Genomic DNA, 13194 nt, shown 5'->3' on the forward strand with positions numbered 1-13194 from the left:
AAGTCCTTGCTCTAAACCTCTCTATCCTGTACTGCCACCTCTTCTACCACATCATTGTATAATTTTTCCACAATTGCAGTTAACTTATTCCTAAAAATGTACACATTCCAAAAAAGGTACTCCAGGCTTAATTATCTATAACACACAGGGACAACTTCGAGTTATATGGGGGGTAAACTATAGATTTTATCGGTTTTCAAAACCTTTACTGCTCCCAAAGAATACTTTTGCTTTAATTTCCCAAATTGAAAGTCTATTTTTGTGTGTGAAATTCATAAGGTTTTTTATGTGGTTGTAACCTAAGGGAAGTGGTAATGGTATGTTGAGAAGCCATTAAAGGCTTAATTTTTGTTCTTTAAGAGATTAGGAAAGCTTTGCATGGTAAATTGGTTTGCTTGAATTGTTGGTGAAAATTAAGAAATTCCCCAATCTCTTCAAGCAGAATCAGTTAGTTTCTTATCCTTGTGTTAACTGTTCATTGTATACATTTCTATTACAGAATAGCATGTATTACTCCGTGTTGTAATTATGTATTTGTTTATGTCCTAGGCCACTAGACTAGACTCCTTGAAAGCAGGGTTAGGACCCTTATACTCAGCACCCAGCATGTAACAGTACTTAATAAATATTTACTAATTTAATGAATGATTGTTAAGAAGACCTTTCATATTTATATAATTGATAGCTCATTATTGGTTTAGTATTCAATATTTTCTTCAGGTCTCATTTAGAATGGTCATTCATTTCATTTCTCTGAGCTTATATCAAACAGAATCTGTCTGTTTTTGCTGAAGAAGACCTTATTTAATACTACTGGGAATAAATAATACACAACAATAAACAATTTCAGGCAGAAAATTAGTGTGTTAGTAATTTTATACAAACATTATTCATTCTGAAAAGTAACAAAATGTTTGACTCTTTAACAAAACAGAATAGAAACTGTGATACTTTTCTGTATTAAGTAAACAAAATGTTGTTCACCTAAAGCCTTTTTGAGAATTTTTAAAATCATGAGTGGATGTTGAACTTCTGTTAAATGCTTTTGTTGCATATACTGAAATGATCATACATCTTTTTTTCTTTTATTCCGTGAATTACATTGGTTAATTTTTTAATATTATGCCAACCTTACTCTCCATGGATACATCCCACTTGATCATCATGTATTATTCTTTCTTTATAAATAACTTGATTTAATTTGTTAATATTTTTAAAGGATTTTTATGTTTGTTTTCATGAGGGACATTAGTCTGGGGTTTTGTTTTGTTTTCTTATAAAGGTTCTATCTGGTTTTGGTATAAAGGTAATGAGTTGGGAAGTGTTCCTGTCTTCCATTTTATAAAAGAATTTGTGTAGAATTAATATTTGGGTGGCTCAGTTGGCTGAGCGTCCAACTCTTTTTTTTTTTTTAAAGATCTAATTTTTTTTTTTAATGTTTATTTTTGAGAGAGAGAGAGACAGACAGAGTGCAAGCAGGGGAGGAGTAGATAGATGGAGACACAGAATCAGAAGCAGGCTCCAGGCTCCAAGCTGTCAGCAAAGAGCCTGACATGGGGCTCAAACCCCTGGACTGCGAGATCATGACCTGAGCTGAAGTTGGAGGCTCAACCGACTGAGCCACCCAGCTGCCCCTGAGCATCCAACTCTTAAAAATGTTTTTTTAATGTTTGTATTTATTTTTGAGACAGAGAGAGACAGAGCATGAGCAGGGGAGGGGCAGAGAGAGAGAGAGAGAGAGAGAGAGAGAGAGAGAGAGAGAGAGACACAGAATCCGAAGCAGGTTCCAGGCTCTGAGCTGTCAGCACAGAGCCCGACACGGCTCAAACCCACAAACTGCGAGATCATGACCTGAGCCAAAGTCGGCTGCTCAACCAACTGAGCCACCTAGGCGCCCCAAGTGTCTGACTCTTGATTTAAGTTCAGGTCATGATCCCAGGGTCATGGGATCAAGCCCCGCATCAGGCTCCATGCTGAGTGTGGTGTCTGCTTGAGATTCTCTCTCTATCCCTCTGCCCCTCCCCTCCACTTGCTCATGCTCTCTCTCTCAAATTAAAAAAAAAAAAAAAAAGAATTAGTATTCCTTCCTTTAATCTGTGATAGAATTCACCAATGAAGCTATCTGGGTCTAGAGTTTTATGGAAAATTATGAATTCAATTTCATAAATGATAAACATTTATTCATGTTTTCTATTTCCTATTGAGACTTTTTGTAATTTGTATTTTCAAGAATTGTGTTTCATCTAAGTGGTCAAATTTAGTGATGTGGACTAATTCATAGTATTCTCTCATTATTCTTCTCATGTTTACAGGATCTGTACTGATGCCCCCTCTTTCATTTCTGTTATGAGTAATGAATGTTTTCTCTCTTTTTTTCCTTGATCAGCCTAGCTAGAAACTTATGAAATTTATTTATGTTTTCAAAGAAGCAGCTTTGGTTTTACTGATTTTTCTCTATTGTTTACTCTGATTTCATTGATCTTAGCCCTTTATTATTTCTTCCTTCTATCTACTTTGGGTTCAGCTTACTCTTCCTTTTCTAGATTGAGTCTTTTTGAAATTACATTGTGTGGGGTGGATAGCAGAGCCTTGCAGATAGTTACAAAGATCATTCTAGTCCAGTCTTCATGTTAAGCTTGAGGAAACTAATATTAACCACAACCATTTGCTCATAAAATGCTTTCAAAAGCTCTGCTGAAGCACATGCCAGGTACAAGGTACTGGGGGTTGGGGGGAGGTGGAAGGGGGAGGTGCTTGAGTGAAGGTAAACTCCAGTGGCTGCCTACGTTCACCATCACTGAAGTAACCTCACAGGAAACTACACAAATTACTCAAGTATGTATGGTGCTGACAGTTGACTTTTTAACCTTAGTCACATAACTTTATTAACCTTCATCACATGACTCTTCAGTGTTTCTGACTTAGGTCTATTTCTTTTTTTTTTTTTTTTAATTTTTTTTAATGTCTTTATTTATTTTTGAGACAGAGAGAGACAGAGCATGAGCAGGGGAGGGGAAGAGAGAGAGGGAGGCACAGAATCTGAAGCAGGCTCCAGGCTCTGAGCTGTCAGCACAGAGCCTGACGCGGGGCTCGAACCCACAGACTGCGAGATCATGACCTGAGCTGAAGTCGAACACTCAACCGACTGAGCCACCCAGGTGCCCCAAGGTCTATTTCTTTAATCAATAAGTTTATTTGTAGATTTTATTAACCTTTGTCGTTCTGATTTAGGTCTATTTATCAAGCAGAAAAATTAAAGTTTAATATAACAAAGTGTTTGCTAAGAAATATAATACTAAGCAAAGAGGTGGCAACTTTCTCTCATCAGAACTCTTCATTATTTTTAAATACAGTTATACATATTTTATAGAAAAGAATTATTGCTAAAGACAAAGCTGTAAAGTCAGTTTTATAAGTACTACTCAAAACCTCTTTTCTTCTACAAACTGGTTAATCACTTTTCTCTTCTCTGCCCCAGAACTGCCCAAGCTTCAGCTATTGAATGACATTCCCTGCCCCCAACTGAAAATGAGAGTCAAGAAAAGCCTTATCAGATCTGAAAAGAAGTCACAGCCATGGTAATTTTGAAAATAACTTCTTCCATCACTGCAACTTAAATTTTATTTTTTAAAAGAAAGCCTCATGGAGCACACCCATTACTGAAATCTGAAAGACTAGTTTTATCGTTGCAATTGTAACAATATTAATTATGCATAGTTTATTACTATATTAAATGTAGATGGATTCTACTTTAAAACAATAAAACTAAAGCTAAATGAACAAGTTAGGAGCTGACTATTAATCTTTCAAAAGGATTCTTCAATTTTAAAAGGATTCACTGCAATTTTTTCACAGGATATGATACCCCTGTGGTTTTAAAAATCATTTAAAAAATTTAATTTACACATAATTTTCAGGAACTCATCTATTGTATAAAACGATGCACAACTCTGCGTGTGTATAGATCACACCATAAAGAAAAGGCTCATAAAATTTTCCCATGAGTTATCTAATTAACTGTGACTATAAGAATGAACATAAACATTGGTTATAATGCAGACAAAACAACTAGAAAAATTATTCCTGCATTATTTACTTTTTATGATCATATGTAAATGCTTTACATTGCTTAGTTTCTGGATTAAAAAGAACTTTAGTATACTCATTACTCATTTCCATAATTACAGATTGGAAAACTTTTCTTCGTAAATGATACACAAATAAACTTTAGCTCACCTGATAGAATCAGAAAATTTGAATTGATAAAGTAAAATTTGATGACCCTTTGATAGCAAATATTGCACATTCTCCACAGAGTCTCAGTGTCAGAATTGTTTGGTGTGTGAGTCAGAGACACAGAAATCCAGGAATCTGAACAGAATGAGGAGTTACGCAGTCCTAGCCTCCTGGGTGGAACTGTGGTTTGGGGAGTGTCCCATGAGGACTCTCAACTAGCATGGATGTCTTGAACAAGGCTATCAAGTTCTCAGAAAAGGAAAATTTTGACCTAATAGTGTACTTCCTTTCAACCAAGTCCCCTCCCCAACTTCAAGTTTGATCATTTAGTCTTAGTTCTGGAATTCCCTTTTTTTTTCAGTTTTAATTTATTAAAAAAAGTTTTTTTAATGTTTATTTATTTTTGAAAGAGAGAGAGAGAGTGAGTGAGAACAGGGGAGGACAGACTCAGAATTCGAAGCAGGCTCCAGGCTCTGAGCTGTCAGCACAGAGCCAGACTGTGCTCAAACTCACAGACCATGAGATCGTGACCCGAGCCGAAGTCAGGCGCTCAACCGACTGAGCCACCCAGGTGCCCCTAAGTTTTAATTTAAATTCCACTTAGTTAACATACAGTGTAATATTCATTTCAGGTGTGCAATATAGTGATTCAACACTTACATACAACACCAGGTGCTCATTACAAGTGCCCTTCTTAATCCCCATCACCTGTTTAACTCATTCCCCGCCCCTTCCCCATCCATCTCCCCTCTGGTATTCCTAAATAGCTGATATTTGTATATTTGTTGCTTTTCGTCCCAAATATACCTTAGGCTTGGTAACATGAAGTTCTTTTACCATTTGAATGTAGTGCTTCTTCCATATACCCTGCTCAAAGGGAGTTGGAGAGAAATTGATGTACCAGTTAAATCGTAAACATTTGAGCATCCAGAGCTGATCCAGCTCAGTTAAGTTCTTCCAGTGCCAGCTCACCTGAAAAAAAGTAATTGGAAAGAAAAAAAAAACTTAACTCAGTTTACATGCCCATTTTTTTCTAGGTCTTGAGCTGTCACTCTGGACCTGAGATAACTCTATTGTTCTTTTCCTGCAAATCACAACTTAAATAATTATCTACCTGAAATGCTCTCTACCTAGGCAGGAGGATTTTCTGTAAATGTTAAATCACACTTAGATTCAGAGTCAACTAATATTTATTGAGTACCTATTAACCATCCCCACAGCAACCTAAAGAGGTAGGTGTTATTACTACTCTCATGTTGCAAACAAGGCAACCGTGGCTCAAATAGACTTTGGAACTTCCTAGAAGTTCATATGAAAGTTATAGGAGGGTTATAGAAACTCAGGTCTGCATATTATTTACTCATTTTTTGGTATGCTTCCATTTTCCCTCCATTCTTATGATTTAACTAAATAGAAATTTTATAAATAGAACGTAATTACTGATATCTTATGGTGTGCCCTATGTAGCCTTTAAGATTCCATAGAGCATACACTGTTTATTCTCTACATTCCATTCCCATGGCATTCTGGTCATTCTCACACATCCAGCAAGTGTTGGAGATGACCCTACTATGGTGCAGCAGTATTTATAGTAACTTACTTCAGATTTTGAACAAGTCTTGCTGAAAGCTAGTTCATATATAAAGTTCAGCCCAGGGGTTCTGTGCTGTGTTGTAAGAGTCGCAAAGACAACATCTAACCTTCAAACCTAAATTTCAACCTTGGGAAATTAGTCGCTTTTTCAAGATTAAGTCATTAATAATTTTTGAGCACACACACACACACAAAGGCAGAACACTATACTATTCATCCATCCATTTATCTAGCCCTCTCTTCCTCCTTCCATCTACCAAGTACTGAGTTCCATTATGTTTAGCATTGTTTTCTGGGCTGAAGAGGAGACAAACAGGAGAGGGGAGGGCACAATTACAAGAAATAACAGGTTCAGGAGCTGGAAGAATGAAAAAGGGTAGAAAATTTGACAGAGCCCTGCAGGCAGGAACAGAAATCACATCTACTTTGTTCAATGCAGAAATGAAACAACAGCAACCTTAATCCCCATATGGTTCATTAACTCAGAATTCAGTGGAGAGGTGGGGTTTCGGAGGGATGAGATGAGGAGAAAAATATCTCAATTCTCACTCTTTCCCTCACTTTCCTTACATCTTGTTTTGAGCTGGGTATCAAGTTTTTCCCTCCCTCCCCCCACTCCCCGGGGGTAGATAAGGTTTTGGTATGTTTTGTTTTTGCTCTTTGGTGTTTTTTTGCTTGTTTTTAAGGTAGACAGGAATGAGGCAAATTGAAGAGTAGGTAGGAGGGTAGGAGCTTTCAAAATTATCAGACCCTTCCTGCCTCCATCTTTTTAAACAACTCAAAGCTCATTTTAGTGCAATGACATTATTGTTTAAATCTAGCTGAAGAACAACTGCCTGTGTTTTCTTCACAGTCAGTACTGGGAAAAAAACATAATGCCAGGATCTTGTAAGATTGACATATGGTACACATATATGATAGGATTAGTGATTTCAAATAACATTTCCCTCAAATGAAAACAGTCTCAGTGTGCAAAATTTGAAAAATTCCAAGAAGTTTAAAGAAAAATAATACCCAGGGCACCTAGGTGGCTCAGTCAGTTAAGTGTCTCGATTTTGGGTCAGGTGGTGATCCCATGTGAGATTGAGTCCTAAGAAAGAGACTGCGCTGACATCCTGAAGCCTGCTTGGGATTCTCTCTCTGTCCTTCCCCCTGTGTGCTCACTCTCTCTCTCTCTCTCTCTCTCAAAAAATAAATAAATAAATAAATAAATAAAATAAAATAAAATAAAATCATTTAAAAAGAAAAACAATACCCATAACCCCATAAATCAGAGATTACCTTTATTAACAACCTGACAGAGTTCTTTTTTTTTTTCTAGGCATTGTGAAACAAAATTGGGAAACTCTATATACACAATTTTAAATTGTGTTTCTTCATTTTACATATTATTAGCATCTTTGTGTTTTGAAAACATGTTTTCTAATGTTCCCACAGTAATTCATCATATAGCTATATGATACTCTTTTTTTTTTAAGTTTATTTATTTATTTTGAGGGGGGGGGGATAGAGAGAGACTCCCAAGAAAGCCTGTTAGTGGAGAGCCCAATGAGGGGCTCAAACTCATGTGAGATCATGACCTGAGCCGAAATCAAGAGTCGGAGGCTTAAGTGACTGAGCCACTCAGGTGCCCCTAAATTGTGTATTTTCTTTAAAAGCTTCTGGGTATTATAGAATACTCACAAAGCCCTCCTTCCTTATGTTTTCTTTGAGTATTTTATGATTTCCTTTGATTTCATACCAATCTTTTATCCTACTAGAATACTTTTTTCAGATAGCTGCCCAATTGTCCTAACACCATTTATTAATTCATCTTTCTTACTGCATCCATCTTCTTAACTTTAAAAACTAAAGTTAACATGTTACACATATGTGAATGCATGGTGACTAGTAACTTCTAGTGTTACCAACCTCTATGGAAACACTTAATAAAATGGCTACTAGTTTATCTCATAAGTGACTGAAGTATACTTTAATACATGGTGGATTTACTTATAAAAAAAACAGCAGCCCCTTTTCCAAGGCCACTGGAAGCATGTCTACTCACTCTGAACTCTTACTCTCATAGTCTTTGGTACATACCTCATTAGCACCTTATTTTGAGCTCTTCTGTTTATGAATGGCCTGTACCATACAATTTAGAATTTTATCCTAGTTGTATGCTATGCACTGTAAGACTATCCTGCTGATGAACCATTTCATATATGTGTATCTGTCTCCCCAACCAGCAGATACTATTCTGTGGATACTAATGATGTCTTACATTATTTTATATCTACTTTTGAGCACTAAATACAGAGTTAGGTACAAAGAAGATGGGGATTAATTCAAACTATATAGACTAAATATATTGACCATCTCATCTTATTTCTTGGTTTTGTGCATGTGTTTTTTTTTCCTTCTCATTTTAGAGTTTTCTAGGCTATCACTATAAAATGTTGGACACTAATTCTTTGCCTTTACCTGTGCACAACGACAAAGGCTTCGGGGGTCCAGGAAAGAAAAGATGTATAAAGATAACACCCTTGGAAGCTTGGTAGTAAAATCCAGAGCTTCTGCTGGAATTTTTTCCTGAAGCTTTCGACAGCAGAACTTTTGCTGTGCCAGGGAGCAACGTTCTAACAGGCCTGTCAAGATTCTTCTCCGTTGAGAGTCTGTCCATTTGTCAAACTGGAAAAAAGAAAGAAAAAACCCTCCAGGTTCAGTCTGATACCAGAGATTCATTAGAGGAAGAGAGAAGAATGGCAGAGAAAGTAAGTTTCATATTTTATTACTAATGAATAGCATGTACTTCTTCCCCTAATTAGTAAATTGATGTTTTGCCACTTACCTGTCTTTCTCACATTTATACATGCAAGCGTGTACAAGACCTGAGTGCATACACAGAAGTGCACTCGACCTCAGAACTTGCCGTTATATAAGATCAGTAAGTTGGGAGCTGGCCATATTTGTAAACTGAGAAAATATATACTTAAAGATACAATTTCAAGAGAAGGCACCTGGGCAGCCCGTTTCCCACCAGAGTTTCTATATTAGCTCATTAGTGCCAAACTCCAGGATCAGAAACAAGGCTTTGCACTCACAATTGGAGATAAGGTAAAATATGCAAATATCCCTGAGAAGGGGAGTATATTGGGTTAAAGCCCCAGTAATGTGTAAATGATTGACTGGAGAGAAAATGTCAATAAGAGGACCTGGAAAAAAGACTGCCAGAGACAGGAAGTAGATGCCAGAGTAATCTGGAGGCATGCCAAACAAAAGCTTTGGTTACTTCATAATTTTCCCCAGAGATAACCCTTAATCAGTTCCAAGATCAATGACTGATGAAAGGTAAGAATTTGAGGGCTGGCCAAAACCCAGAGAAAGGCTCTTATGGGAACATCTACCAATTGAATGAGTCAGTTTACCAGAGTCTAAATCTGTCTTTTTTTCCCTTAGCCCATTAGAGAAGAGAAATAGGAAAGTTTGGGGCTACCTGTATTCTGTATACTATTGCATTTCATGTATAGGTATTTATTACAGTCATCATAAAGTAATGAGAATTTTATAAGGAACTTTAGTTGTAATCATAAAATACACTACCTAAAAAGGCATATAAAGCATGACAAATCAACTTCATTATAGTCATATGTATTTATATTTAATTGGCAAGAATACTTATTTTTTTAAAGTTAAAAAAATGCTTATTTATTTTGAGAGAGAATGCAAGCAGGTGAAGGGCAGAGAAAGAGGGAGAGAGAGAATCCCAAGCAAACTCCACACCAGCAGCACAAAGCCCGATGTGGGGCTTGATCTCATGAACCATGCAATCACAACCTGGACTGAAATCAAGAGTTGAAAGCTTACCCAACTGAGCCACCCAGGCACCCTGGCAAGAATACTTCTTAATCAAAAACTATTCACTATTATAGATCTATTTAATGACCCAGGAATCTCAGTTTGCAGACTATAATTCAAGGACGGGAGGGTGAATGTAGTAAGCAAGATAGAGTCACTCCTGTCAAACAGTGACATAAGCAGCGAAGGGTGTTGCAGCTAAGACCAGATTTCACCCAAACCGGCACAGACTGGAAGTACTAAGAACTGATAAGAACCTGGAAGAACCAAGAGCTGATAATCACTAGAACCAGAAGAGGCCTGCAAAGGCCCAAGACTGATTAAACTTTCAAAAAAAATTTTTTTTTAATGTTTATTTATTTTTGAGAGATATACAAAGCACAAGGAGGGCAGGGGCAGAGACAGAGGGAGACACAGAATCTGAAGCAGCTGAGCTGTCAGCGCAGAGCCTGACACGGGGCTCAAATTCACAAACTGTGAGATCATGACCTGAGCTGAAGTCGCACATTTAACCAACTGAGCCACCCACGCGCCCCAATTAAACTCCTTTCAAAAGGGGGGATTTCTACGGCAAACTGTCAGACTCTCCAGGCACTACCCCTTCAACTTCTGACCATATTTGAAAGGCAAATGCTGCCAAAGGCCCCTACTGATTGATCTTGAACATAACAGAGATTCCCACTTTTTGAACATAATAAGCAGTGTGAGCTGAGAGAGGACCTAGACGGGACCGCGGCCTCACCCTAACTGTGCACTTAGGGACTGACTGACTTCACATTTGGTTCATTAATTTCTTGCCCCCTGTTGTATCTTCTTTGTTGGGTGACTGTATTATGCTTTGTTTTGTGTGACATGTATGAAGCCAAGTTAAATGGGTAGTGAATTGTCATTGAGTTTGGAATCCTGACATTGTCAAGACACAACTCCTGTAGGGGCCTTTATGGTGTGCTCATGGCAGGGAAGAAAAAGCCCAAAACCTCAACTTACAAATAAATGAATAAAAATCTATTCGTGTGTGAGTGTTCCCTGATTTCTCCTATCCCTATTTCTGCACAATCCATATTTCCAACTCTCACAATACAGGACTTCTTTCCTTTTGGGATGGATTATTACATTGAAGAGAGAGAAGCCAGACCAGAATGACTGGGGCCAGGGGAAGGACCATGCCTGAGAAGCTGCATTGGTCTATAAAATAAAGAACCAAAGGGGAAGTGTGAGGAGAAAGAAAAGCAGTAAGGTTTTGGCTTGTTGGGGGTTTGGGGGTTCAGACATTCATTGCCTTAGATAGCAATTAGAGAACGAGAGAGCTGAGGAATGAAGGAAGGTGTTAACTAGAAAACCACAGTACCAAAATGGAGTCACCTATGTTAAGGGCCCCACTTCAGCAAACCAAGATTTAATACCTAACCTAATTGCGTATCATAAATTCCCCAGGAATATAACTTTAACCAGTCAACATGGAATTTCCCGGTTAGTACTAGGCAATTTACTGACGGATCCCTTCCATTCCACTTAGGAAGAAAACCTTGCCTAAAACAATGCATTCTTTGCTAGTAATTTTGTTTTTAGGCTCCCTCTCTACCTTTAAAAACCTTTCCTTTTCTACGGCTTGATGGAGCTCCTATCTGCTACATAGGATGCTGCCTGATTCACAAATTGTTCAATAAAGCCAATTTGATCTTTTAAATTACTCGGCTGAATTTCTGTTGTTTAACAAAAGGAGACCTGAGAAGTACTGCTATGAGTTTTAAACTGGTTCTGCTGTGATTTTCCTTTGAGACACAAAGTGAAAATTGGAATTCATTTTTAAAATGACTTATAGGCAGTGCTCTGTGGTTCTGTAGAAACTGAGCCACATGGGGACCCAGGATGATTATGGTTACAAAAAAATTTTCATGAGATATTATCATCACTGCACAAAATCAGAAATAATCAAAAATGCCTAATAGAGGATGGCATTACAGATTGATGATGGGTTTGGTAACGAGACTATTGGAAGTCTTACTTCCAGTATTCTATTATTTCCAATACTCTTTGGAAATAAATCGCTAAATTCCAGCTCCACCACTAACAACCTCTCAATTTCCTCATTTATACATTAGGAATAATTATATCTAAATGGTAGGGTTGTTGTGAGGATTAAATAATCTATGTATAAAATTCTTAATAGGATTTATGACTCATTATACATGGCAGCTTATTATAAAATATCAAAGTGATGTTAAAAATAATGAGTATGTGGGTTAAATCAGTGTAAAAAGAATATATATGCAAACAATTAAATTAAAAAGCATAAAATTATGTCTGTGCATTGGCAAGGATGGGAATTACATTTAGAATGACGGAGGTTAGCTCATCTACTTTCATTGCTGCCCACAAAAAGAGAATGAGCTCAGCTTGAATAACAGTGATTTAAAATGAATGTAAAAGAACACCAGGATTATAAAGTGCTGAAGAAATCTATAAAAGAAAACATTAAAACATTTTCCTCTGGAGATTAAAAAGATAATTACATTGGTTTCTCATTTATTTCCCTGATTATAATGGTCAAAGGTAATTTATATCTGGCGTTGATAGGTGTTTTTTGCCTCGAGGGATTTTCCTTTCTAATTGTGTTTGTTTAGGCTAATACAAAATGAATTTGCATTCCTTGAACTCCTACCAATTGAAGGTGGGTTGATGACTCAGAAGAAGGCTTCACAGTTGGGGGAAATCCCTTTGGAATTTAAAAGGTGCTAGGAATAATCCAAAAAGTAAATAATCCATGGAAGAGTTAATTGTCCAGGAATTCGATAATCTCCTTTCAAGTAAAAATACCCATAACATTGTAGCCAGGGATCCAATATGTGAAATTTGGGGAGTAGCTAGGACCATTCTTCCATCCTGTATCACACAGATGGTACCTCCCTTCACAGTTAGTTCCTTTGTTTACATTATATTACATTAAATCAATTCTGTTACGTTATGTTCTATCACAATTATATTTTATAATTATTTTAATGCCTTTTTACAGGGCTTTCTGGACTTAACAGAATTGTGAAAATCCTATGTTTGGAGTAGTTGTTCCAAGGATCCTTAATGCAGTTGCAGGACATCAGGACAGTTGCTACAGCCATCAGTTTCCACTCACCTCACACAGACTGGCAAAGAAAAGTTTACTGTGAGTGGGGGGACAAAATGAAGAAGGTTTGTTATTTTTTGCTTATTGGTTATTTATCCCAATCTGGTTGAGTTTCTGAGTCCTGTTACCAAAAACTGACTTTCACAATTAAGGTATGGATACGTTATTATTCAAGAGTTTCATGGGGTGTCTGGGTGGCTCAGTTGGTTAAGTATCCAACTCTTGATCTCAGCCTAGGTCATGATCTCACAGTTTATGAGATTAAGCCCCATGTTGGGCTCTGCGTGGACAGGGCAAAACCTGCTTGGGATTCTTTCTCTCCCTCTCTCTCTCTCTTCCTGTCCCCCGCTTGTGCACCCACCCTCTCTCTCTCAAAATAAATAAATAAACTTTTAAAAAGTTTCAAA

The 13194-nt window shown here is 37.2% G+C and overlaps 1 protein-coding gene across 7 annotated transcripts in view; it reads right to left on the minus strand.

Annotated features, from left to right (window-relative positions):
• The window catches only part of FBXO16 (F-box protein 16), a 65347-nt gene that overhangs the window by 31795 nt on the left and 20358 nt on the right, over window positions 1–13194 (minus strand). For 5 of the 7 annotated variants that reach the window (XM_040466552.1, XM_040466607.1, XM_040466495.1 and 2 more), the window contains 2 exons: window positions 8293–8499; window positions 5044–5208 (listed from right to left, as the gene is read on the minus strand). In XM_040466552.1, the coding sequence (XP_040322486.1) occupies window positions 5044–5208; window positions 8293–8499 (372 nt within the window). The remainder of the gene's footprint in view (window positions 1–5043; window positions 5209–8292; window positions 8500–13194) is intronic. The other 2 variants (XM_040466664.1, XM_040466775.1) reach the window with 2 other exon arrangements.

Source organism: Herpailurus yagouaroundi, unplaced genomic scaffold, assembly GCF_014898765.1.
Source record: "Herpailurus yagouaroundi ecotype Mexico unplaced genomic scaffold, PumYag 28, whole genome shotgun sequence".
NCBI classification, from domain to species: domain Eukaryota; kingdom Metazoa; phylum Chordata; class Mammalia; order Carnivora; family Felidae; genus Herpailurus; species Herpailurus yagouaroundi.